Below are 27,655 nucleotides of genomic sequence, written 5' to 3'. Positions count from 1 at the left end.
ACCTCCTCGTTGGAAGAAAATTTACGACCTTTTAAACTTTTTGTCAGTTGAGAAGCAAGAACTTTTCCAGCAGATTTTTGTAACCGAAACTTCTTAGGTCTTGGAGAACCAGAGTGTCTCCATTCTATCGATTGTGGCTTTGTTTTTGGATCGTAGAAATGTACCCAAGTCTCATCAATAGTAACAATTTGGTTCAAGTAGTCTACCCTTGCATGATTTTGGTCAACATTCAAACATTTGGGCATCCATTTTGCAACAATTTTTCTCATGTCCAAATATTCAGATATCCGTTTCAGCCCAATTCGACGGTCTAATAAAATCATGTCACGAACTGCATCGATATTTTCGGGGACTGACACAGAAACTGGCCTTCCCGATAGGTCATCATCTTCTATGGAACATTTACCTCTTTTGAAGCTTGCAGTCCAATTTTTCACGGTCGCATACGAAGGACATTGATCACCAAGGGTATTAAGCATATCTTCGTAAATCTGCTTACATCTTAACCCTTTTAAATACAGGTACTTGATGATGGCTTGATACTGCAACTTTTCGATTTTCATAATTTCCGTGGACATTTTTTCTCTTTTAATTTATTGCGTAACTCTGGTTTACTTTTTTGACAACAAACTTTACACTGACACTTTTAATAAGTTATTGTTCGTTGCTATGGTAACGCAATATTTTGTTTATGCATGGAACTGGTCTAGGCTAACTAGATATCAATACATCCCCGTAAGTAGTTTAGCATTGTTCAAGTATTTGTATATTTCATATTTTTATTTGATAAAATCTAATCAGCTTACATAGCAGCGGGGCCCCATTTTTTAATTTGGTATGGGCACTTGGCTACCTAGCTTCACCACTGGAAGGGATTTCCTTTTTTTGTAACACAATTTGAATTCAATTGGTAGAGTTTTCCATTAATATACACTAAAGAAACATAAATCATATCACCATTCATCATTACTTAATTCTTATACTGGTTTTTGTTCATCATTCATAAACAAGTCAGCTTTATGAAGTAACTCATGAAATCCCTGTAAACATTTTCCACAACTTATTTACCTGATATAACTGAAATATACAGTACAATCACAGTATTTTGAATCCAATTCTCAAGAACTTAAATTTCTGAGGCGGAAGCGCATGTGAACTAATGTAGTTCACTGTTTTCACGACTACTTGCATAACATGGTTTATTGACAATACTTGAGAACAAAGATTCTGTTGATGACTCAAACATTCGATTAAAAATAAATCACCTCTTTTCCAGCAATTATTAGTTTTCCTGGTGGATACTATTTTATCGATCAGTTATTTTACAGCTCCCTTTTCTTTATCAACCATAACAGATGTTGTTTGTGTATAAACAGTGTTCAAAATGAAAAATATCTTCACCTTTTATAGTACCTTTCAAACTTCTTCAGTTATTTGAAATTATCAATTTACTCTTCGAAAGAATATTACAAGTTGATTTGTATTTGGATGTATCTATACTTATGTCACATATTAAAGAAAAATTATTGAAATCTTGAATTCGATCACGTAGTTTGAAATATCATTAATTATCTCTAATGTTTGTCGAGATAGACTTATATTAGAAAATAATTTTTCATCAAATGAAATATCCTTTTGTTAAAGCTTTCGGACATTCTTTTACAAATTCACCATCCGAACATGTTTCCATTTTTATGCAATCAAATAACTTTGACAATATTGGATGGCTGCTGTTATGCTGAACTAAAAATTTTTGGTAATTATTTAGAATTGGGGCTCCACCCCAAACTTACACCAAAAATTTTTTCGCTTTGTTTTTTAGAGCTCAGAAAGTACTTTAAGGGTGGGGGAGACACATATTTTCCATCTTAACTGTCACGTCCTTGATACCTATAATATTAAATAAAAGAAATACATACATGCTTCACGCTAAGCTTTCAACGATTGACTTAACCTAACCTAACCTAACTCAACCTAACTTAACGTATCCTAGCCTAACGTAACATAACTTAACCTAACATAACCTAACCTAACCCAACCTAACCTAACCCAACCTAACCTAACCCAACCTAACCTAACCTAACCCAACCTAACCTAACCCAACCTAACCTAACCCAACCTAACCTAACCCAACCTAACCTAACCTCAGCTCTTGTGCTATTGCTCTGGGTGACCGAGTATTCAGATATTATTGGATAATTATTGACATTCAATATGCATAAGATAATGGGTATCATGATAGAAAATATGTGACTCCCCCACCCTTAAAGTACTTTCGTAGCACTAAAAAACAACCCTATATGCGCCAAAAAATTTTTGGAGTAAGTTTGGGATGGAGCCCCAATTCTAAATAATTACCAATTTTTTTTGAGTTTTCAATCGTGATTTGATTCTCTGACTTTGGATGATTCACTTCACTATCAGATTTTGAAAATTAATCAGTTTTTGCTTTATAATGCTTTTTAACGTTATATTCCTCAAATTCCCGGCAAATTAAACACTTTAATTTTGTGTTTTTGATTTCACTATACTTTCTATTTTCATCACTATAATTCTCTATTTCTGCAATCATATTTTTTGGCTGAAGAACATCTTCCAATTAGTCATTAGTTGCAGCCTTAAAGGTATCACCTGTTGTCACTATCACATTGGAAGGGTTAAGGCTATACGTTTCACACCCTGGGGTCGTTGAAGGTGACTAACTCAAAGCAAGGCAGACCACGGTGCAGGTAGGAACAGATCTCTTTGGTTATAGTTTTAACTTACAATCTGTAATTAATTTTAATAGAATGTTGAAGACAATCGGCAATTGGCAATTTAAAGACAGTAAGCTCATTAAGTTGAAAACAAAAATGTATTTCAAGTCGCATATACGGTTACAATTATCGCACAGCATTCATATTTAAAATTGCTATTAATGTTTTGTTGTCGAATAAAATGAAATAAATAATTCTCGCGCAGTTACAACACTTCCAATTAAAACTGAGCGCATTTCAACAGTCGCGTTGTGCGGAAATTCCAGAATATTCTATGGGCACGAAAATACTTTTTTTTTTAAATTTTCGATGAATCTTAAGAGCCGCAAAAGTTTCAAGCCAGACCGCGGGTTGGTCATCCCTGATTTAACGAATGAAAATTCACTGTATTGACCCCATATTTATGTCATGTGTCAATTTGAATATTAATTTTTGAATTCGATAATGAAAAAAAAAAGGAGAAAACTTCAATGCATTACAATTCTTAGTCGATTAATGTGAGTAATTTTTTAATATACTTGTATACATATTTTTATATTGTTGTTTGACAATAATTTCAGTCTCGATGATGACATAATTATTCGAATGTTAGGAATATATATTGAAAACAGTATTATTTTGTTTTTGATTGCCGCAATCCCTCTGCTAGAACGCTCCTAAACTATTAATTAATACAGAGTTTTATGTATAGAACGCCTCAATTATAAATTTTTGTATACAAGGGTCTTGTGATACGGCCGGTAGTATGGTTGTATTTACATTGTTGTCAGCTCTTTTCTTTTTCCGGAAAAATAATAAACTTTGTTATTTAAATATATCTTCCTGTATATTTTTCGCTTTTCGAAATTCTTAAGAAATACTTATCATTTTCCATCTGATGTACCTTATACCTACATGCCATAATTTCGGAGTTATATTTAGGTGGCTATGACTGCTACAATAACTAATTTGATGTTTGAATAAATTATTATTGTTGTAGGACGGTCCTGTTAAAACATCGAAAAGTCGTGTAAAAATCAGCTCTCGTCGATTAATCATTTTACAAGTGTAAATATAGTTATTTAGTGAAAAAAAAACTACAACCATTATCGCAATCATCACCCCATATATATCATCTCAAAGTAAGCAAATTTAAAATCTTCATAACGAATTCAACATTTGAATGCTAACAATCAAACACGATTGTTGTTAGTCAAGGTACAAAACCTGTTGCCGCTTATCAGCAAAACAACATTTAGAAACCAGTACCGGTTTAAGTACTAATATGTTAATTAGATTCAAAGAAGATGGATGAAAACAGCACAAACAATTTTACTTTTACCCTACCTAATAACCCTCCACAATCTTATTCATCCATTACAAGCCAACAAAAAACAATTTTTCCAACGAAACAACAAGCAATAGTAATTAGCTCACTAAATGGAGTAAAATTAGAAGAATACCTGATAGCCGTAGGCACTATTATCAATCCCAGCAAAATTACATTTTCATCAAGAATAACCAATAATAGAATATGCATATATCTAACTAAAAAAGAAGACGTGGACGAATTTTTAACAAAATGCAATGGAAAAATCAAAGTGAATAACGAAATTCTTTCTGTACGTCGACTTATAACACCTAGTGAAAGATTACTACTATCGAACGTCTGTCCAACTATACCTCATCAAATTATCGAAAAGGAACTCAGACAATTGGGCCTCCATCTGTCGTCTTCCATAACATTCCTCAAAATCGGTACTTCTAACCCAAACTTTAAACACATTCTAAGCTTTCGCCGTATTGTTTACATATCTCCCACACAAATCACAATACCTACCTCGATTCTTATTAATTTTGAAGATACTACATACCGAATCTTCTTAACGCATGATAGCCATTTGTGTTCTTTATGCAACGAATCAGGACATAACTCTAATAATTGTCAGAACACATCAATAAGCACTACATCCGACAATACATCATTACCAATGGACACTAATACAACAAGATCAACAAACATCGTCAATCAAATCTACAACAAACCTTCAGTTTCGAACTCGACCACAACAAACCTAACAAATGTGAATAATCAAACAGAAGACATACCATCACATATAGCTCCTACCAACCTCAAACATACCACTCAATCCACAACCGATAGCAAATATTCTAAAAAACTAACCATATCAGCAGAAATACACATGGATACAGATACAACGAATACAAAACGCACCTTATCTGAGATCACAACTCTACCTTCACCTACACCACAAACAAAGGATACATTTAATAAACCAAACGAACAAACAATTAAGAAAGCGAAAAAGATAGTAAACAACAAATCAAATACACAAACAAGTACTTACTACAAATTAATGGAGTCAGCACAACAAATATTTGAAGACGAAAGCCAAATTTTAACTTTCGCGGAAGCCGTTGATTTCTTCGAAAATGCAATAGGAACAAAAGATCCATTAAGTATATCAAAAATATATACAGAAGATACAAAAAGCTTCTTAAAACTACTCGCACACATGCATCCATATTTTACAAACAAAAGAATGAAAAGCATCAGTACAAGAATCAGGAAAAAAATCATGGGACAGCTAAATTTACACCCGTCAACTATCGCACAAGAAATAGAAGACTACTCTGAATCATCAATTGAATCATCGCAGGAATAATGACTAATAATAACTCAATTTTACAGTGGAATCTAAGAGGATTCTACAGAAGATTCGAAATGCTTAAAAACCTACTCTCCGAACTATCACCAAACATAATATGCTTACAAGAAACCAATTTTAAAAATCAACATTATTACAACTTGAAAAACTACACCTGCTTCTACAAAAATAGAACGTACAATGGAAAGGCATCTGGAGGTGTAGCAATATACGTCCACAATAAATATAACACACAACAAATCATTTCTATAGCAAACAATATTGAATTAATAACTGTAGCAGTTGATATACCACAAAGAATATATATATCCTCTCTATACATACCCCCAGACCAAAATATCGATACGTCAGAACTTGAACAAGTTCTAAAAACTATTCCAAGTCCTCGATTGATTTTAGGTGATTTTAACGCTCACAATACACTATGGGGATCAAACTATACCACAGCCCGAGGCAAAACAATTGACAACATGATAAATTCCCTAAATCTTAACATCTTAAATGACGGAAGACCAACAAGAATTGACATACACACAGGAACATGCTCAGCCATTGATATCACCCTGTGTGAACCAGTCCTGACTCCCACATTAACTTGGGATGTAATACCATATTTATTTGGAAGCGATCATTATCCTATAAAGATTTCATATACATCAAAACTCTCTGAGAATAATAGCTTACCAAACCCAAAATGGAATCTAAAAAATGCTAATTGGGAAAAATTTAGCGAAACAGTTGAAACGAAGATTAACACTACAAAAGACCAGCCAATTTTAAATGTAGAAAATCTCGTAGAAACCTTCACATCTATAATCGTAGATGCTGCCAAAACACACATAGGATATACTAAAATATTATTAAACCATAAACCACTACCTTGGTGGAACAAAGACTGTCAAAACGCAATCAGAATTTATAAGTCCTCTTTTAACAAGTTTAAACGGAAGAATACTGTAGAAAATTTAATTGAATATAAAAAACAAAGAGCCCGAGCGAGATATATTATGAAGAAGAGTAGACAGGAGTCATGGATTAAATTTGTATCTACAATAACATCCTCAACTCCACCATCCTTAGTTTGGCAAAATATTCGGAAGATGTCTGGAATAAAACAATCCCCAAGAATTCCATTTTTAGTTAAAAATAACACTCTGATCACAAATGCAAGTGAAATAGCGGAAGCATTAGCTTCACAATACGAATATAACTCTAATGATTCAAACTATGATGCAAAGTTCATAAAGAATATAAAAAATATCGAAGAAGAAATTTTGGAAGATTTTAGTGAAGAACAATCAAATCCTATTAACTGCGCGTTCAGCCAAATAGAACTTTATGAAGCTTTGAAATCACAAAAACATACTGCCCCTGGTCCAGATCAAATACCAGTAGTATTCCTACAAAAACTTTCAGATAGCACCAAAAACTACCTATTAAAACTGTATAACTACATTTGGACTAATAAAGTCTTTCCTTCAAGCTGGCGCGAAGCTGTGATAATCCCACTTTTGAAACCTGACAAAATAAGAACAAAACCAGAGTCTTACCGGCCAATATCCTTAACGAACGTCCTATGCAAGATTATGGAGAAAATGGTTAATCGTAGACTACTCTGGGTACTAGAACAAAATAATTTATTGGCACCAGAACAAAGCGGATTTCGCCAAAATAGGTGCACAGCTGATAACCTGATAGACCTAGAATCCGAAATAAGCGAAGGTTTTGCCAATAAACAAGAATGCATAGCCGTATATATGGATATCACCAAGGCATATGACATGGTTTGGAAACACAATATAACCTCAAAACTACAAAAGTGGGGTCTAGGAGGGAACATTCTACACTTCATAAAAAATTTCCTGACAGACAGATACTTCCAAGTGAGAGTAGACAGAAGCCTATCAGCTGAAAAACTACAGAAGAATGGGATTCCACAAGGGTCTACAATAAGTACCACTCTATTCCTGATTGCTATCACCGATATTCTTGACAAATGCTCTCCGCTAGTCAAAGGAAGATTATACGCCGATGATTTAGTACTATAACCACTATCCAAATGCATTTACAAACCGTACTCGATAACCTAAGCAACTGGTCTAACACCAACGGATTGAAATTCTCGGAAACTAAAACAAAATGTATTCTGTTCTCCAGAAATGTACTTTCTGGAGAAAAACCTATATTAATCTTAAATGGTCAAAATTTAGAGTTCGTAGAATATATAAAATTTTTGGGCATAACTTTTGATAAAAAACTCACCTGGAAACAACATATTGACTACCTTAAGAAAGTCTGTCAAAATGGTCTGAATCTATTGAAAACAATTGCCAGCCATAAATGGGGCGCGGATTATAAGGCTCTTATAAGATCAAGGATCGACTATGGCTCCATAGTTTATGCATCATGCGAGAAAACATACCTCAAGCAACTTGACGTATTAGAAAACACTGCACTAAGAATCGCCACCGGCGCATTACGAACAACACCGATAGAGAGTCTCCACTGTCTAACTGGAGAACCACCCCTTCGACTGCGAAGAATGCAACTTAGCATAACCTACGCAACATCAGTATTATCAAATAGAAATAATCCAGTTAATTACAACATCAAAACAGATCGCTTTAAAAATTTATTCGGAAACAAACAAACAACGATTCCCTTCTACGAAAGAATTCGCCAATACACAAACATCTTGACAATTGAACTACCAGTTTTCTTTCCAATCAATATAAAAACTCCTCCCCCTTGGATAATCCCTATTCCTACCATCAACGTTAATTTGAGTTACAACAAAAAAGAGGAAACAAACCACCCCCTGATAGTTCAATCATTTCGCACCCTCGTTGAAGAAAACCTCAAAGAATACCATCTTATGTACACTGACGCATCCAAAACACCTAATGGCATAGGAGCAGCAGTTATACTAGCAAACGAAAATTTTGCATTTAAGCTATCTCCTCACAATAGCGTCCACACTGGCGAACTTTATGCCATATTTCAGGCATTAACAATCGCCAGTAGATATGAATATAAAAAAATTGCAGTAATTACTGATTCTATGAGCTCCATCAACACCATTAAACAACTCTTTCCCAAACACCCACTAGGTTCCCTCATTAAAACCCAACTATACCTCCTCCACCAATCCAAAGCGTGCGTCCAAATTATCTGGGTCCCATCACACACCAATATCCCAGGAAACGAAAAAGCGGATCAATACGCCAGAGAAGCAGCAGATAACAACAAAGTAACAATTGTGCGCGAAGTGATAGTCAGTGATTTCAAAGCGGTAATAAAAGCGAAAGCTCAGTGTAAGTGGCAAAGTGAGTGGAACAGGTCGCAGTCAATATTGAAAACCATCAAACCATACGTTAAACCATGGAAAGGTAGCCCAAAAAGTCGCGCAGATCAAATAAAAATCGATCGCTTAAGGCTGGGTCACACTAAAGCAACACACTCCCATCTATTTAATAGAGAAAACCCACCGATATGTGAAACTTGTAACGAGAACCTTAATGTTGAACATTTATTGTTAAACTGTCGAAAGTACAGAAATGAAAGAATACTTAACAATTTCCCAGACAATATAACCACCTTACTCAATGAAAATTGTAATAATGCAAACATAATTAAGTATTTGAAAGACACCAAATTATATCACAAACTATAATTGACATGTCGCTAATAACCTTTGTAGTTGATGCGACAATAAATTTAAAAAAAAAAAAAAATTATTGTTGTAGTTTATTGAAATTCACAATGGATCGTTTATCGGAAAAAAACCGGATTGATATTTTAATGATATAAGGATATGGTGATTGGCGTAGAAATCAACAAGAAACGTGCGATATCTTTAATAATTTATATCCTAACCGAAATCCCATAACAAGATCTACTGTCAGTAAATTAGTTAAAAAGTTTAACGAAACTGTTTCAGTAAAAAATTTATCCGAATCAAGGCGCAGAAAAACAAATCTTTAGATGTTTATCCCTGTTAGAAGACACGATCTGTACTTGAGTACTAGACAAATATCCAGGAAACTTTATATTTCGTAAATATCCAAAATGAAAATTTTACGTGGTGATAAATTCCATCCAAAGAAAGTAACGTTCGATTTTGATAGACGTGAATAGTTTGTAGAGACCTAATATTACAATCAAAACGATCCAAATTTTTTAAGTAATGTTTTGCAATGAGGCCACTTTTTGTATTAATGGAAACGTTAATCGGTATAATTGTAGATACTGGTGACGTAACAATCCTCGTTGGATGCGTGAATCCCACACTTGAATGGTCCGGCGTATTTAGATTTATTGGAAAATAGTTTTATACCTTAATTGGCTTGGATAATTTCAAATCCAAGTTTGTATTTTCAATTACATTTAAAAAAAACTTTTCAGACAATAACAATATCCCAAACGACAATATTTGGCTACAACAAGTTGGTGCCCCACCTCACTATATGTGTTTGGTAAAGCAATACCTAAATAATTTATTTCCCAGAAGATGGGAAGATGGATTGGAAGGCGTGGTTTTATCGAATGGCCCCCGCGATCATGTATCCTTTAGACTATTTCGTGGGGGTCAATTAAAAAACATCCTTCATAAAACACAACCTACCAATATTCAGAAATTAAAAGATTACCACAGAGATAAGAAGAATTGAGAAGTCAAGGATGTTGCAAAATGTATTGCAAAGTTTTAAAAATTGTATGGCTTTAATCGCCTTTACTCTATGTTTTTAAAAATTCATAATTTTTCTACTTCACAAATGTGAATCTACTTCCAACATGACACAAACATATAAATATTTGTCTACAGTTGTTGTAGATTTTCTACGCCATGATTTGGATAAATCTTTTAGTGCGCCAGTTTCATTAAACACTTTACTAACTTACTGACACTAGACCTTGTTACAAAATTTGTATTAGCACATAAATTATTAAAGAATATCTAGATTAAATGAGTTTATTCAATCGTATATCAAATATATAGAGTGATCCATTTGAAATAACAAAATCCATTATTTTTCCGAAAAAATGAAAGATCTGACAACAATGTAGATACCATTATAATACCAGTCGTATCAAAAATTTAGGCGTTCTATACATAAAAATCACTCTGTACATACAGAGGGTGTCTCACAAATAATGTCGGCTTCGAATACTCACTTTGCTTACTAAATAATCATACAAAAAGACGGGCCTAATATTAGAAGTATAGTCCATCGAATTATATCATTCCAACCCAACGTTCACCTACCTATTTGAGACCTTTGGGCTTAAATGATAAAAATTGTCGTACTTCATTTTCTACATCTGGTTTCAAATGTTTCCCACGCAAAAAGTCCACCGTATATCTAAAGAAATAGTAATAGATCCATCTAAATACGGTAGGAGTTCAATACCACCAAGTTCTTATAATTTAATATAATTCTCGTAATTTGTGATTTGGTCTTGTTTTAACAGAATACCCTCCCGATTAACTAAACTCCAATAATAACTCAACCATTCACATTTGCTTGTATTTAATTTTGCAACACTCCTACTACGAAAACGTTGGCAAAAATATATATTATACCTTAAATTATATCTATCTGAAACTACTCCTGAAATCTCAATAAAACACGGTCCTAATTAACAGAAAAATATTTAGACACAAAGATAAATATAGATATTGTCTACTCACGGATCTTAAGTAGCCTCGAATAAAAATTTTTCAAGTAGAATGGTAAATAAGAGTTCCATTTTCTGGAAAGAAAAAATATTAAATGAGTTTGAATGTTTTCGTGAACATACATAGGAGAATACCTTTCCTCGCCATATGTACAAGACTACCATAACAACTATCAAAGTTCTTTAATGAATATAAGTGTGAGTCATGAAGTTTATAATAAATACATTATCGATATGTTTCACTAAATTCATATTTGAAAAACCCAAAAACAAAATAAATAATATTATATATCAAGTAGCTTGTAGCATAAACATCTCAATATGTAGGAAACTGATTAAAAAATTGAATTCGTCTAAAATCTTAATAAGTACATATAAATTATAATATACATGGTGATCCCGTCTCGACGAAAAGGGCGTTGAAGAAAAAAAATACACATTTATTACGATTTTGCCGTAACTACTTGCAACATTGTATCGAAATTTTACACGAATATGTTTTGGAACATAACTTTTTCAATATTAGATTTATCAAGCAAAATTTTAAGTAAACTTGAACATCATTTGATTTTACACCAAACAGGTACTCTTGATAAAACATGATACTGTATACCGTTTTCGGAATATTTTGATTTGAAAATTAAAAATTAATAACTGATTTTCAATTTACATATTGCTTACTAGTGAATAATACTAATAATAATTAATTCATTTATCATTACTTCGTACCAGCACCGATTATTACTTCATAATAATGTGGTGTAAAAGTAAATAAAATTCACTTGAAATTTTATTTAAAGAATCTAATATTGAAAATGTTATGTTGAATACTACTTGGCACGAACTGTGTAACTAGCGCCATCTATGAGAATCAGATATAGACACAAATTAATTAAATGTATAAGCTTCCAAAACATATTCGTATGAAATTTCGATACAATGTTGCCAGTGGTTGCGGCAAAATTCAACTTTATCTTGAATACGGATGGTGTTACGAAAATTTTTTACTGAGCAAAATCCAAATATTTTCCAATCTATCCTAGAGACGGGATCACCTTTTCGTGAAACACCGTGTATTGATAAACTCGTGTTGTGAAACAATATTCATCCCCAATTCTCCACCAAACAAATTATCACTATAATCGCTAGAATTATTTAAAAGCAACAGATATCACAAACGCAGTACTTATTAAGGATCAATGATAAGGACACGAGTTCGCTATCAACATAAAATCTAAGTCATTCTTGTTAACTTGATTTCTATTTATGATAGCAGACCATTTGACCATTTGAGGCTCCACAAAGCAAATAAAAAATTACTTTATCCTTAAATTATCTTTGTGAACGTATATGAACTAAGTGATTTAATATTATCGCCTAGTAATTTTCGTAATTATTTAGAATTGGGGCTCCAGACAAAAATCATTCTAAAAAATTTGTCACGCATCTGGGGTTGTTTCTGAGGGTACAAATAGTAAATTTGAGGCGGGGGAGACATATTATTTCCGTTATTTCAGACATTACATGGTACAATTTACATATGATAAATTAATGAAACCTAACCTAAACTAAACCTAACCAATTCTAAATAATTACCATCTTGGTTAGGTTAGGTTTCATTGATGTGAGAAATTTTTTAGAACGAGTTTTGCCTGGAACACCAATTTTAAATAATTACCGTAATTTTTTGAGAAAAGTATTTATTTGTGAATTACTATGAACTATTGTTAAAAAATATATTCGAACACACATTTTTATGAAGATCTATTGGATAATTGGCGAGATTTTAATCAGTTGTAAATATTTTCAGCGCTTTGGAGTACACGAGTATTGAATTGGTATTCATCTGAGTTTGAAATAATAAAATTTCACCTCGATTCAGTAGATAAAACATGATTCCTCAAAAATTAAAAACCTGTTAGTGTCTTCTTTCACATTACTTGATTCATATAGTTCAACCTACTACATGCCTATACCACTTAACGTCGCTTCTTTCAAATCATTCTTCATTTTGTCTCCGTTGCGTACATTACTTCGAATATTTTTTTCACTCTTACTCACAGTTATTCAGAGAACAGCGAAATTCATTTACATTAAAAATTCAATTACTATTTTTAGTAAAATGCCACCCAAAAAATCCAACCTTAATGCCCGTAGAAAGCAGAGCCGATGTGCACGTGTTGAAAGACCTCGACACGAAAATTTAATTCTTGCCTCCAAATGACGTCGTTTGGAGCATCCAAAGTTTGTGATTTGTCATCTGATGGTCGTAATTTTGAGACAACATTTAAAATTCAATGCCAGGTGTATCATAAAATTGGATTACTGATGCCAAGGCCAAAAGAAGATCCAAAATTTCTTCAGATCTATTTTATGGACAATTGTGAAGAACGTGTAACAACTTAATGCCAGTATAATTTCATTGAACAAGTAGAAGAGAGAGCAATTGGTCATTAGAATTATTTCAAATCAAATCACTCAGCCATAGCAACGCGTGGCCGGGTCTGCTAGTCAATATATAAAACTTCACAAACCCTCGACAGCGCAATAATCTTTTAAACACAGTAATAATTATTCATTTTACAAAAATAATATGTAATTAAAAAATATCCTACGGGAATTTTTTGCAAAACTTTCAACCACTTTATCATTAAAATTATTTAGCTTTTTATCTATTATAGCTCTGAGTACACTCATCAAGGTCAGACCATTAATTGTCCAGTGATCACAGCTCCTGGCCCACGAAAATTAGTTATGTCGCCGATTTTCTGGATTTAGGTAGCTCTAAGGGTGTTTTAACGATACAGTGAAAGTTAACAGCTTCAGAAGACTAAAAACATGGCTAAGAAGCACCATGGCAGAAGATCACCTTATAGTTCAGTGAGTACAGCCCAATTAGAGCCAAAAAAGTTAACATCAAAATTGCGGCCGCTAAGCGATATATTTTTGTTTAAATTTTCAAAAGTTCGAATTTTAAAATAACTCGAAATATATACCAAATTTCGGAAAAAGTGCAGGATTCAAAAATTTAGTTTAAGAAATTTTCTACAAAAAAGGTTCCGTGTAAGTTTTCCCTAAGAACTGTCTTTTCTGTGTAAAATGCGCACAAAACTCAACATTTCGGGACGAAAGAAAGTGCATTGTACTCGTTAGAGTCTCTATTTTTTAAGTGCATCTGCAAAAAAAATTCAGACTTGTAAAATTTTTTTTGGAAAACAACACGGACGGGATTGTTTTTTGCTAGTTGCCTGGGTGAACTTAAAACATGTGTATCTGTGACTCTGCTTCACCCAGCAGCAAACCCTTGCTTGAGGTCTTCAATTAGACGATTACCTTTAAAATGAGACCAATTATACCTTTGAACTCACTTTGTGATAAGAAAAAAACTACTTTCACCAATGTTAGATTTTTTCATAGTTGACAAGTTTGCTTACTTTTTTATAAGTTGTTGAATACCAGCCATTTTCGCAAAATAATGTGAAAACTAAAGCATATATTTTATAGCTGAGTTGTTGAGCTTCAATTTCCTCCCCAAATAAGTTCGTAAGACCCTCGGTTTCCCATCAAAAATTTGAAAACTCGCCAAGTGCTCCAAAACGACATTTTTTTCTTAAATCGTTTTGCGATTTTCGTGGGTTTTGTTTTAACGCATCAAACGAAAGATTACGTGACAGAGAATCGGATGAGCACAGTCACCCTCTATATAGATATCCATTACAAAAAAAACCTCTTTGTACTGGGAGAGTTTCTTCAATACATCAGCCGAAGATTCTACGGGCGTAGAGGGCGCCGTCGGAGCAAAACACTTCTTACTTCTTATTAGTGCACATGTTTTAACGTTAATTGTTGAATGAAAATGGTGAAAAAAATAGTAAAAATAGCAGGGAAGGAACCCAATGTGCTTCAAGGTAAAAAGTTAATTTTGTTTCTTTTTTAGTACGTAAAGTGTCGTAAATGCCAGCATCAAAATACTCTTTGATTAGTGAAATGTTGAATTCTTTTTATTGTTTTGAAAATGTGGTCAATCTAAGGTCTCTTCCTCCAACCTCAGATGCAGCCAAATTGCATTGCTTAAGAGTGTATTTCCAGGTTCAAGAATGGCTCTCCAATACCTGCTTAGATCCAGTAAAGTGGGGATGAGAGTTTCGAGACATTTTGTCACTGAAAGCAATTAAGCAGCCACCAGCGCACTCAGATATCTTAAAAAAGATTTTTTGTAACTGCCAAAAAGGTTGTAGTAAGATGTGTACTTGCAAGAAGGCTGGACTGCTATTTAAAAGCCTGTGCGGGTCGTGTTTACAAAATTCCTGCACGAATCTGATTCCTGCTGACTTGGGGGGAAGAAGAATTTTTTGATGGAGAGACCAGTCCTGCAGGAGAAGACAGTGAACACGCCCTGACGAGCACGGAATTCCTCTTGGAAGAAACGCTCGAGACTGATGATGAAATCGACTAGATCGCAATTGATTTCTTATATTCGATTTTTGATATTTTCTCCATTTTTGATAAATCTTTAAATAAAGTTCTCACAAAAATAGCGTTTTTAAGGATTATCCCTGTCCCATACTTAAGTTTAGAGTATTTACAGCAATCAAGATTTTAAAAGAGGATTTCTGGCATTTTAGAGTTTTTTTTTGAGTTTTTTGAATCCGCAAAAAATGCACTGTTGAAAAAATCCCGTAACACGAAATTCACTTTTTGTGAGAGTAATTTTGAGATTAGGAAAAAATCACAAGGAACCGTTTTTGTAGAAATATTTTTTTAATACATTTTTGATCCCTTCACTTTTTTCGAAAGTCAGTATAGATTCCGAGTTGTTAGTAAAATTCGAAATTTTGAAAATTTAAACAAAAATATATCGCTTAGCGGCCGCAATTTTGATGTTAACTTTTACTGTATCGATAGAGCAGCCTCAGAACTATCTAAATTAATTTTCGTGGGTTTTGGCTCTAATTGGGCTGTACTCAATGAACTATGAGGCGATCTTCTGCCATGGTGCTTCTTAGCCATGTTTTTAGTCTTCTGAAGCTGCTAAAGGATCGCTCTACTGTACAGGTTGTGCATGGTAAAACGATCAAAAATTTTAATGCTTTTTCCGTTTCGGGAAAGAAGGAATTTGTTTCTTTTAGGACATCAACAATTGTTAGATTTGTTAGATTAAGCCTATCGTGCTACAATTGCTGCCAAAGTTCAAAAATTATAAAACTGGGTAATAGATTCACAAGTTTGTTTCAGATTTTCATTTGTCACCTTTTGCATCTTTGCCGAGTTTAACTTAGATAATGCGAATGATGGCGTGTTTTCTTCAGCAAAACGTACTTCAAGGGAAGTGATAAATGAATCCAAGTATGATATTACTAAAGGCTTCTTCCAGTATTCTAAAGAGCTTTCTGCTTTCTGCTGGATGGTTGCTTCTATGATGTTGTTTCCCCGTAATACGCGGCAATGATGTAATGTCCTCCTCCAATCCTTCTGCTTCCTTTATAATTTCGTCTGTCACTTTTTCCGGATTATCACGGTGGTTTTTAATTAAAAGTAACGTCCAAAGCTACAGATTGGAGTATATGAACAACGGGTTTCTTCAAAGCCGAGGCTACCAACATAATCCCGAGAATGAAAGAAATTTTGGAAGTAGCCGCCTGCAGTTGAAAGACACTTTTCCGACTTGCACTGTTTCCTTCCTGAGATAATGTTTGTAAGGCTTCCAGAATTACTGAAAGATTTTATTTAAAAACTCTGATGGTTTCGTGTTTCTCACTCCATCTTGTCTCGCAAAGTCTGGAAATATTAGGTATAACTTCCTCCTCAAAGCCGATTACCGAAAAAAGTTTATAGTTTCTTTGGTGGTTCTCATGGCATTTCTAATTTCAGGAAGTGAATTTAGAACATTGATAACTAGATTCAGTTTGAGGGTCGAGCAATGATAGTAGAGGGTTACGGTGTACTTTTTGCTTGTATCCCTTCGTTTTTTCCTGACATCGTTGAACAACCATCAAAACCAAAACCAACTTATTTTAAAAACGGTCAAAATCTTAATGTTATTCTGAATATTTCAATACTTTCTAAAATATACATTAAACCTTAATTTGTCATTCGATGGGGAATTTATTAATAGGTAAGGAAGTCAAGCACGGCCTTAGGACTTTGGTCGCTTTGCGGCTAGCTATATTTGATCTCTAGGGGGAACAACTGCCCCCCAGCCCCCCTTTAGTGACGCCCTTGAATAAAGTGTCATTTATGTGATTGCTTTATTATGAATATTGATTAATCATAATTATCAAAGTTAAAATACCATTGTCGAAAAAGTTTTCTTAATAATTTAAACAGAATTGGTCGATAAAAGTTTCTGAGAGTTTTATATTTTTGATAATACTTGTTCCATTTAGATTATAAGTTGGAATATTGAAAATTATGGGTGGTATCGAGAATTCATAATGCTTTTTGTATTTTTTTCCAAATCTTGAAATAAGCTCTAACCCACAATTTTTTGTTATAATTTGGTTAGTCGTCAAATAATTTCCTGCATATTTTATCGGTCAGAAAGTGAATAAATATACAAACCAATATCCCCTTCAATGGTTATTTTCATTTAAAAAACTTTTTTGTGATCGTATTATGACGTTCGAAGTTTTGAAAAACAATGATTATTCAAACCAAATCTTTTACAGTATCCACAGAACCAAGAAGATGTAAACTTTCAATATACAATCAAAACAAGCGATGTCATGCAAACATCTAGGAGCGAACATAACAAGTAATAGAAATCTAAAGAATGAAGTGAAAGCTCTATCAACGAAGACGTCATTAATATCAGGGTACCTGAGAGAAGTAAATTGGCGGAATAAATACAGGGTGTTTATATATTCGATCGATAATGCTCTACCACTAGGAGATCTCAATAAATGATTAATTTTGATATAGGAATACGAATCCTAGTTGTTGAGATACAGAGTAATCAAACTTTTAAATTAAAATCAAAAATTTTCCATAAATCAGAAACGCCTCTAAATTTTTGTTTTCAAATTTGATAACCATTATTCTCCTTAATTAAGTAATATTTTGACATGAACAAACTTTGGGGAAATTTAATCAGTGGTGCGCTGTCAGGGTTAGTTGTCATTTTTATCTCCCTTTTTTTACGCCACTGGAGCAAATTCTTTCTCGAATTTTGTATTAAATTACCTGATTATTTTAAGTTGAGAAACTAATAACCTATTGTGGAGCTAAAATGAACGGTGTTGTAGAAATTTACCTCTAGAAATGATGAAATAAAGGAGATATGTGACATTCAGAATATAGTGATATGGGCGACAAATCGGCGAAAGGAATGGATACATCATGTGGACATAATGTCAGATGACATGTTGGTAAATATTGCAAAGGAAGAAAAACCGAATATATCCCGACCCCCAGGAAGACTATCTACAAGATGGTATGAAAGCTGATCTTCATCATCCCAGCTGCAGCTAGGCAACCATTGATGCAAATACAGGACCAAGTCCTAACGTACAATGAAGAAGAAGAAGATTATTTAGAAAGATTGGGTAAATGGAAAAACCAACGGGTCATCCACACTAATTCTTTTTAATGAACTATTATGTTTATAAACTTTTCATTTATTTTGCTGTATAGCCTGTATATCTGTGATTAGATTAGATATAATATCATCTCAAAAGTAGAAATGCAAATTTTTTCTGAGATGGTTCAATTATATTCCTTAATATTAGTTCTAATTCAATGGAAAATATTCGTTTTATAGCAATGCGTGCTTGACCTTCCAACAATATTCTGGCCTTTTTTAGATATCTCTTATGAAATATCATTAACCCATATATAATACGATATATCAAAAATGGGATTATATTAGAATAGCGAGGAAATATATTAATCCCTATTGATATAATTTCAGTTTCATATTGATACGAATTTTTCCATTATTTTGGATAATTATAACTAATTTCCAATGCAAAATTGCTACCAAATATTGATAAGTAGAAAATTATTCATATATTCCATAAATTTAGGGAATGAACGATCAGATCTAATTGAATCAATTAGTGAAAAATTTTGAGTTATATCTAGAATTGGAGTTATTACATATCTGCAGGTATCTTAGAAATTCGATTATCTTGCTGAAGCTATAAAATAAATATAAATTTGTATGTGAGATAAATCTTCAATAGCTTATATAATCAACCACACATATATCCGTGGTTTTATATCAAATTGCATAAAAAAAAACTTGAAAATAATGAATGATGCGCCTTGTTAATTCATGTATCAATTTGTTAAGCTTACCGTCAAATATATATTATTCCACTGTTATGTAACAATCACTTGTAAATAAATATACCATTAACGAAAATAACCAGCACTTCGTTGTATATCGTGTAATGGGATAAGCTATATATTCAACAGCGTATTCGCATAATTTCCGTAGTCGGCACGAAACATTTCTTAAATAAGTTAATGAACACAAATTCGTTAATAAAAAACGTTCACACTAAACCATTTCAAGCTATAAACGTTCAACAAATACTAAACATTTTGAGCTACATCATCTTATACCCAGGTCAAATGCCCAGCATCCCCGAAAACATGCGTTTACGTTGCTCTCCCGCCAGTCGATATTTTCCTGAAATATTCATGAAAAGTCCGTAGAAAAGCGTTCATCTCACACGTTGAGCTTATTTTCACTCATATTATACCATCACTTCACACTATTCCAATAAACATGTCACTAACTCCTGGTGTTTTCTGCAAGATGCAGCTGGACCCATAGGCGTGGACTGTCCGGGTTCGAGCTACTGAGAATCGGTCGCCCCTCCAAAACACACCCTGAGCAGATCCGGATCGGGGTAGGAGAGAGGAATGGATTGGAAACGTGGGGATGGAAAATAAGCCCTAAGATTCAATAATTGGAATGACGTGTTTCTTTATAAAGTATTGGTAAGGTCGGGCTTATTTAATTCGATAGTATTTCCAGTATAGAGAAAATGGTTTCTCAAATGAATGGGATTCTGAATGTTTTTTTGCATAGAAATGATATTTGTTTACTTCATACATTTAATAGAAAAATATACATTTGGTTTAAATAATAGTTTACTCCAAATTAACAACAACGAAGAACTACATTAACCAAATAGTTCCAATTTTCAATTTGCCTATGCCTTTTTGGCCAAAATACATAGTTGTAATATTGAAATCGGTATATTTCTTTGGTTTTTGGTCTGTGATTGCTAGAGCGATATTCATTTCCATCTACTATTACAAAAAGTTTCACAAACCTCCAATGTACAGTTTAAGTGATTGAATATAGAATATAGAATACTATATAGAATCACAATTGTGGACAAAAAAATCTTCTTTTTGACATAAACAATTATGTAAGATACATTTTATGATTATCTAATTATCAGCTACTCTGTAAGCGACTTCTATTCTAATAATAATATTTAATTCCGGCCATACTGCATACTGATGTAATTTTGCTATGAACTTATATACTAATTATTACCTTTAATTTCTTATTTCTTACACCTTTTGATATAATAATGCTTCTAAATGTTCTCGATTTTAGGTCTCTTCTGTTTTTTAGCTATTCAAAAAGCAAAAACTGCATTGAAAGAAAATAATTATCCGGAAAAAATTATAAATTAAAATCAAAAACACCAAAAACAAAAGAAGTAATATTATATATCAAGTGCCTCGTACTAATTGTGACGCTGTCTACATAAGGTAGACATCTCAATATTTAGAAAATAGTTTAAAAGGTCATCAATACGATAAAAAAAATGAAACTGCATTAACGAACCATGAAATATCAATAAAACATAAACTCAATTATAAAGATTCAAAAATTCACGGAACGGAATCTAATACACGAAAAAGAGAATTTTTAGAAATTGTTCACATCCATAAGAACGAAAAAGTTATAAATGATAAAAAAGACCTAAGTAAATTCATAGCTCTATTTGTAAATTCTAATAAAACTACAAATAATTTGATTGATTAAGTACTGCTACATATATAAGGACTAGGTAAAAATGAATTTTTCTTATTAGAACAAATTTCTATTTTGAATTTATTCTAATTTTGTTGTTCATGATGTAAGTGATCTATTGATAGTATAGATACGAAATTTTACATCAATCTTTCAAAAATTGGTAAAAAAAATGAAGATCATTTAGAAACACTAATTATTACCTATTGAAATTTTATTATATTTGTTCTATCTTCATTTAGTTATTTTTATGTTTGTTTTACAGTTTTTACAAGCTTTTGTCTACAAATTGTAACAATTTTTTAACAATAAAGCATTTCTCCCTCTCTCTCTCTCTTTTACAATAAATATCTTCAGAATAATCTATGCATTTGAACACAATTAATGAGGAAAAAAATACTTTTTTGGCAATTTTTCAATAAGAAAGTACTAGGATGAGGTTGCTTACTAATTAAATGATACGTATACAAATCGAACCCAAATTATCAAAATTGCAGTTTGGAAAATTGCGAGACTTTTTGAAGAAATGAGTTGAATAAAAATCGCATTAAATCGCGGTAAATTATTTTTTTTTTTTAGTTTTTTTTTTAGAACAGTATAATGAATAACGTTTTAAAGGTAGCTTGACATAATGCAAGATAACTAGCAAGAAATTGCATGTAATTTCTTCCAAAGTCAAACTATTGCTTAAAACCGCTCGACATGATACAACAAAACGCAATATTTCTTGATTAAAAGCATGCTCAGATGAAGTTTAGCAGATTGTTTCATGCAAGATCTCGCACTCACAATTTTATCGATTAGGTGCCATTTCAGTTTCAATTTTAGAGAGAAATGAGTTTCTATACTGCTTATATTACGTTTTATTTTCCTCAGGAGTTTTTCAAATGTTTCTTCATCAAATCTTAACTGAATTTTATATGTTTTCTCGTTAATTCTCTAGCTAAACTGTCCATCAAACTCCAAAAGCAAGGCAAAGGCAGATATAATTATTGCCAGTGTTTGAGATTAGGAAAATGTTCACTTTTACTTTTGGAATTTTGCTTAGTGGCAACTATGATGCAATGGTAAGAGATTTGTATTTGTATTTGCACATATGATGTGCAATATTCCTCTATGTAAAATTATGATCTTGCAAGGAATGGCATTATACAAGTCTCTTATCATTATTTCGTGGTTGTCACTAACAAAAATTCCATAATTAAAAATAAACATTTTACTAATCTCAAATTTTATCATATATAATACTTGTGGGCGATTTAAAAATAAAAAAACAGCGCTAAAGGCCGCTTGACATGAAACAATACAACGTGCAATGCAATGCAAGACGCAATATTTCTTGATCAAAAGCATGCAAGTTTTGGACATTATCGGTTTTGTGCCATTTTTATTGCGTCAAGTTGCGATTCTAGGGAGAAATCTAGTCACTTTTGGCAACAACAAATCAGCTGACTTTCGTAAAACTTAGCTTTGTTATTTTCATTGTTAAACTAGACACAAAACATTAGATAATTGAGGTTAAGAATTTGTTTACTTTTACTCATGGAATTTTAGTTAGTGAAAGCCATGATACAATGGCACTTACATGCGATTTCTTGCACTTTGTATTGTAATGTCGTAAAAAGAGCACTTAGGCGATGGTGGACCAGGCACTAGCTAAATAGTCAGCTTTTTTCTAGAAAGTTTATATCTTCTTTCCCCTTAGATGAGAATTCGGGGCCTAGGAGCTATATTCGCTGCTGTAATATCTATAGTGATCTAAATTAAGTTGAAACTACTAATTAAATTATGTTACTCCAGCGTCCATACACTAATCTGTCACTATATCTTCTAAAACTCATTTAAATTTTCCAAGAGTCGTGGAATTATACAGAGAGAGTGTATGGAACGCCTCGATTATCTCGAAAACGGCTTGTACGATTTTTATAAATGTGCGCAAGGGTATTGTGATATTATGGTGCTATGGTGGTATTTACATTATTGTCAGATCTTTCGTTTTTCCGGAAAAATAATATACTTTGTTATTTCAAATGAATCATTCTGTATATTTCTTGTTTTTAGAAATCCTTGAGAATTACTGATTATCCTAAGTTAATAAAAAACGTGTAATATCTTGAATAATTTATATCCTAAACGAAATATCATAACAATATATTTATGATCAGTAAATTAGTAAAAAAGTTTAACAAAACTGATTCAGTAAAGGATTTATCCAAATCAGGGAGCAGAAAAACTGCTTTAATCTTTTACTGAATCTGTTTCGTTAAACTTTTTTACAAATTTACTGACAGTAGATCTTGCTAGGAGATTTCGGTTAGGATATAAATTATATTAAAGATATTACACGTTTCTTATTAACTTATAATATAATAATCAGTATTTCTCAAGGATTTCTAAAAACACAAAATATACAGAGTGATTAATTTGAAATAACAAAGTTCATCATTTTTCCGGAAAAAAGAAAAATCTGACAAAATGTAAATACCACCATAATACCGGCTGCATCACAAGATCCTTGTACACAAAAATCGTACAAGCCGTTTCCTGTATTTTATATTTTATTCGTATACTTTTCACAAATTGAGGCCAACTTATACGGCAAATTTGTCGAACTATCTTAAAGCCGGCTTTAGACTTATCGCGAAATAGCAAGATAAGACAGCGAAAACGCGAAACGCGATAAGTGTAAAGAGATGCATTTGGTCTTTCGAAAGCAATTTCGCGAAACATTTTTTTCGCGTTTCGCGTTTCATGTCGTTTCTCTCTACAGGCCGGTTTTTTACGAAATATCAAAGGAATTTCGCAGAATACTGTCTACAATTACAACACGCTTTACATTTATCACGAAAAATTGCATTATTCAGGGCAACATTCATCCTCGTTCTACATGTGTTAGCGCATCAGTTGGCCAGTTCACTATTATGTTGGTTACATCATCGAACTTGTTTAGTTATTAGGCCTTATAATTCGGATGTTATAATTAAGTTTACAAGCACGAAACAGAGTTCGGTCCTTTTTTTGACGCTGTAGAGGTACTTGCTGTGTGCGCAAGAATTTGCAGTGCGTGTCGTTAAAAGTGGGTACACATTCTTCATGGACACTTTGTGTTTTAAAATGCCTGGCTCTATTTAATCGCACCAGGTCAGAATTTTTTATAGTCTATTTAGTTTGATGTCTGTTATTAGCGAGTCGTGTATAGTTCAATCATGGAGTGACAATATTTGAGTCTATGTTTGATTCGTGAAGTTCACGATCGACACCCATCATATGGGATACGGTGCACGAAGACAGAAAACAAGGAACAAAAAAGAAGATGCTTTCAAAGAAATTGCATTAGCTTTAGAAGCCGACGGCGCAAAATTTTCTGCTGCCGAAGTCAGATGAAAGTACTCCAGTTTATGTCAAAGTTATAGAGTTTATCAAAGGAAAATTGCCGCGTCTATAAGATCGGGAGCTAGAGCCAATGAAATATATCATCCCAACTGGTTTGCGTTCGGTGCTATGAATGCTTTTCTGCGCGATACGTACGCTCCACAAGAAGCTAATGATGTGGTGAGTAGTCACCTCATTTTATATACAAATAAAGACAAATAAAAGTAGAATTACAATTAGTATAATTGAAAGTGATGATTAACATTGGCCAAAGAAGATCAAGTATAAAAGGGAAAACTATTTGAGTAAAGTCTTAAAACACTAATATATTACTGCAGATAATTTTGTCAAGGAAACTACATAAAATGCCGCAAACTTGCTTTAACTCTTGGCCCCGATCGTCTTCCTGAATGTACCAATGGTAGAGATGAAGTCAAGTTAGCAGTATCGGCTCTCCAAGAGCCAGGTACAAACTGAAGTTGACTACCCACAATGACGTAGGTGTCCACCAGACTTGCTGGAGTGTATGCTCCAGTAGAAGTTCTGCTTCTTCTTAAAAATTGTGTGAGAGAACAACAATACGTGCCTTTTCTGGTTCTAGAAGCATACGTTTACGAAATATCCGGAAAATGGTCATTATTCCAAATGTGTTTTAGATCCTGCTTCGAGCTAATGAGAGACGATAATTAAAAATTCGTTCAGGTGTATTAGTTTGTAAGATTGCATGTCCTAATATGGAACCATCAAATTTGGGTCCAGTGCAAAAGCGTTGTCGGCAACAATAGCATATGGGACACCAATTCTCCCTGGAGCGAGCGATTGGTGGCAAATTAAGAAGTCCTCTGCCCAATTTGGTGGCAAGCGAATTATTATGAGAGACAATCGGTGATGCAAGATATACACAGTGTAATGTCGAGAGCTACTCTAAAACAGTCACGTCAAAATACTCCATCTTATCATTCAGCCTCATCCTCTCCATACTCTCTGTCGCCATTACCTTCACCTCACTCTAAATATTCCTCCATTCACCTACAGATACCTTCTCTGTATTATCACCTTCTACACAACCTGTGCTGTCTCCTCTCAATCCACTTTCATCCACCTCTTCATTTTACCATGCCCCTCATTATTCCGGATATCCCATATCCCATATTCTATATCTACAAGTGAAGGACGGAAAAATATAGCTGCCCATACACAGAAAATTCGAAAATTTTTGTACATCCTCTTACTAAGATCGATTCCGGTACAGTGCAATACTCGACCATCTTCTTTTTTGCCGTTTTTTTTTCTTTTATCTTTTGCAAGCAATGAGCAGCAATAATGACAGTCGTCGCAACAACGGTATCTTCGTCGCTATCGCTCATTATTATTCTTATTCAAATAAATATTAAAAAATAAAATAAAAAACACAACTTTTCATGTTTATCTATGTACATCAACTGAACATTTTTCGTGTTCGAACTTTTTTTCCGTCAATATCGCGAAAACGCGAAAACTCAATAAATCTAAAGCCGGCTTAACTTGTAACATTCAATCGAAGAAATTTTTGAATGTTGAGAAAATCTTAACATCTATTTTGATGTAGATTTATGAATGACAGATTCTTGAAAAACCGATTTTTTGTCAAAAGACATGAGATTTTGCTAACTAAAGATAAGAAATTTGGTATAATTTAAAAAAAAAATTTAATCAACTTCAGAGTAGCCTTTACTGCATTATTCTTTCTAGCTTAATAATTTAATTTTATAATAGGTTCAACTGTTTAATTTTAGTTATTTTCTCGTTAGGACTTGAGCTTTTTCATTAACATTGTCAATTGATTCCTGTATCTTAGTTGTTTAGTTATGATACTATATCATTCATCACTCAATTCTAAATTTTGATGGAAACCTCATACACTTAATTTATTCATAAGTAATTGAGGAAGTTTATTTCTGCGTTTGCTAAATCTCAGATAATGCGTTAAACATATTTTTACTTAGAGCTAGTATAGGAAAATTAACAGGTAAAATACAAATATTAATTGGTTTGCGAACATGATTGAAAACAGAAAAGAAATCAGAAAAGTTTTAAATTTAAGTGTTGGAGACTAACGAAACATTGGCTGTTTATACAAGTCCTTATTAACTTAAAACCATTCAAGAACGAAACTCCTTATAATTTTGATATGGGATGCCAAGATTCTAGGAGCCTCATTATTTCTAAATTGAGCACTTTACATTTAGACTTAAGTAGAAAAGGATTATATCTTAAGAATTACGATAATTTAGCTTTAAAAACGTTTGCACCTGGCTTACCTTCACCTATAAAAGCGTTTACGATCACCTGATAATCTAGAAAAGGCTATGAGCTTAGTTGTAGAAAAAAAAGACTTCTTGTGGTCTTCTCAAAGATCAAGTAATTCGAATTCAAATGTGTCATTAAAACCTAGTTTAAGAGTTATACGTACCAGAAACACAAATCTCAATGGTTATCCCACAAATGATAACAATGTACAATCATTTCAACCGCTGCGACCAATATTATATTTCCTCCTAATTTGATAACTCGTCCTCCAGTATCATTTCCACCGAAGTACATAACATTCTCCTACAAATCAGTCTTACAATAATTGGCATCCAAATAACAATTATCCTCCTTAAGGTTATCCATTTTTCACAAACCAAAATTACAACCCAATACAACGACCCTAACAGCCAAGACACAATTTTAACCAACCACAATATAATCGTCTAAATAATACCCACGTTCTCAAACCAGACCAATTGATATTTCTTCAGGAAAAACTGCCATTTATAGAAATACCAGGAATAAATTCAAAGTTTTTAGTTGACACAGGAAGCTCAAAGTCACTAATAAATCCGGATCTATCGTAGAAATTTCATAAGAATTACATCTTCAATGAAAAATTTAATATTCAAACTACTTATCACGAGAAAGTAGCATACATTCCATTGTTGAATATTTTTAATTTGCAAGAGTCTCACAAATTATATCTTTTCAAGTTTAGGGAAATATCAAAGTTAATAGAAGAGAACGAATTAGAACATGAACTTCTAACTTTGATTCCAATTTTAACTCCCGTTATTCCCCAAACCTTCACTTTTGACAAAAATGTAGATACTGACCCTGAAACACAACCTGGATCATCAAAAAGAACTAAAATAGACTAG

The 27,655-nt window shown here is 32.9% G+C and overlaps 2 protein-coding genes across 3 annotated transcripts in view; one reads left to right on the top strand and one right to left on the bottom strand.

Moving 5' to 3' along the window:
• The window catches only part of LOC130892802 (muscarinic acetylcholine receptor DM1), a 56,451-nt gene extending 36,552 nt beyond the window's left edge, over positions 1-19,899 (bottom strand). Inside the window, exons 1-2 of one of the 2 annotated variants that reach the window (XM_057798431.1) lie at positions 19,403-19,899; positions 11,118-11,179 (exon numbers count right to left, since the gene is read on the bottom strand). The gene's annotated coding sequence lies outside the window, so the exon portion shown is untranslated. The remainder of the gene's footprint in view (positions 1-11,117; positions 11,180-19,402) is intronic. The other variant, XM_057798432.1, reaches the window with a different exon arrangement.
• On the top strand, positions 7,485-27,655 carry LOC130893013 (uncharacterized). The gene is made up of 3 exons (XM_057798774.1): positions 7,485-8,974; positions 24,521-24,659; positions 27,488-27,655. The coding sequence occupies exons 1-3, from the start codon at positions 7,485-7,487 to the stop codon at positions 27,653-27,655; spliced, it is 1,797 nt and encodes a 598-aa protein (XP_057654757.1).

The sequence above is a fragment of the Diorhabda carinulata genome, chromosome 4, assembly GCF_026250575.1.
Source record: "Diorhabda carinulata isolate Delta chromosome 4, icDioCari1.1, whole genome shotgun sequence".
NCBI classification, from domain to species: Eukaryota; Metazoa; Arthropoda; class Insecta; order Coleoptera; family Chrysomelidae; genus Diorhabda; species Diorhabda carinulata.
This window is presented reverse-complemented; position numbering and strand designations above follow the sequence as displayed.

What these genes read in the sequence shown, in the direction of transcription:
- LOC130893013 (XM_057798774.1), top strand. Translation starts at nt 7,485, where the DNA reads ATGCATTTACAAACCGTACTCGATAACCTAAGCAACTGGTCTAACACC. An exon ending in TTATTGTTAAACTGTCGAAA is followed by an intron (nt 8,975 to 24,520) that starts GTACAGAAATGA and finishes TCAAAGTTATAG; the next exon opens with AGTTTATCAAAGGAAAATTG. An exon ending in CACAAGAAGCTAATGATGTG is followed by an intron (nt 24,660 to 27,487) that starts GTGAGTAGTCAC and finishes TATCTTTTCAAG; the next exon opens with TTTAGGGAAATATCAAAGTT.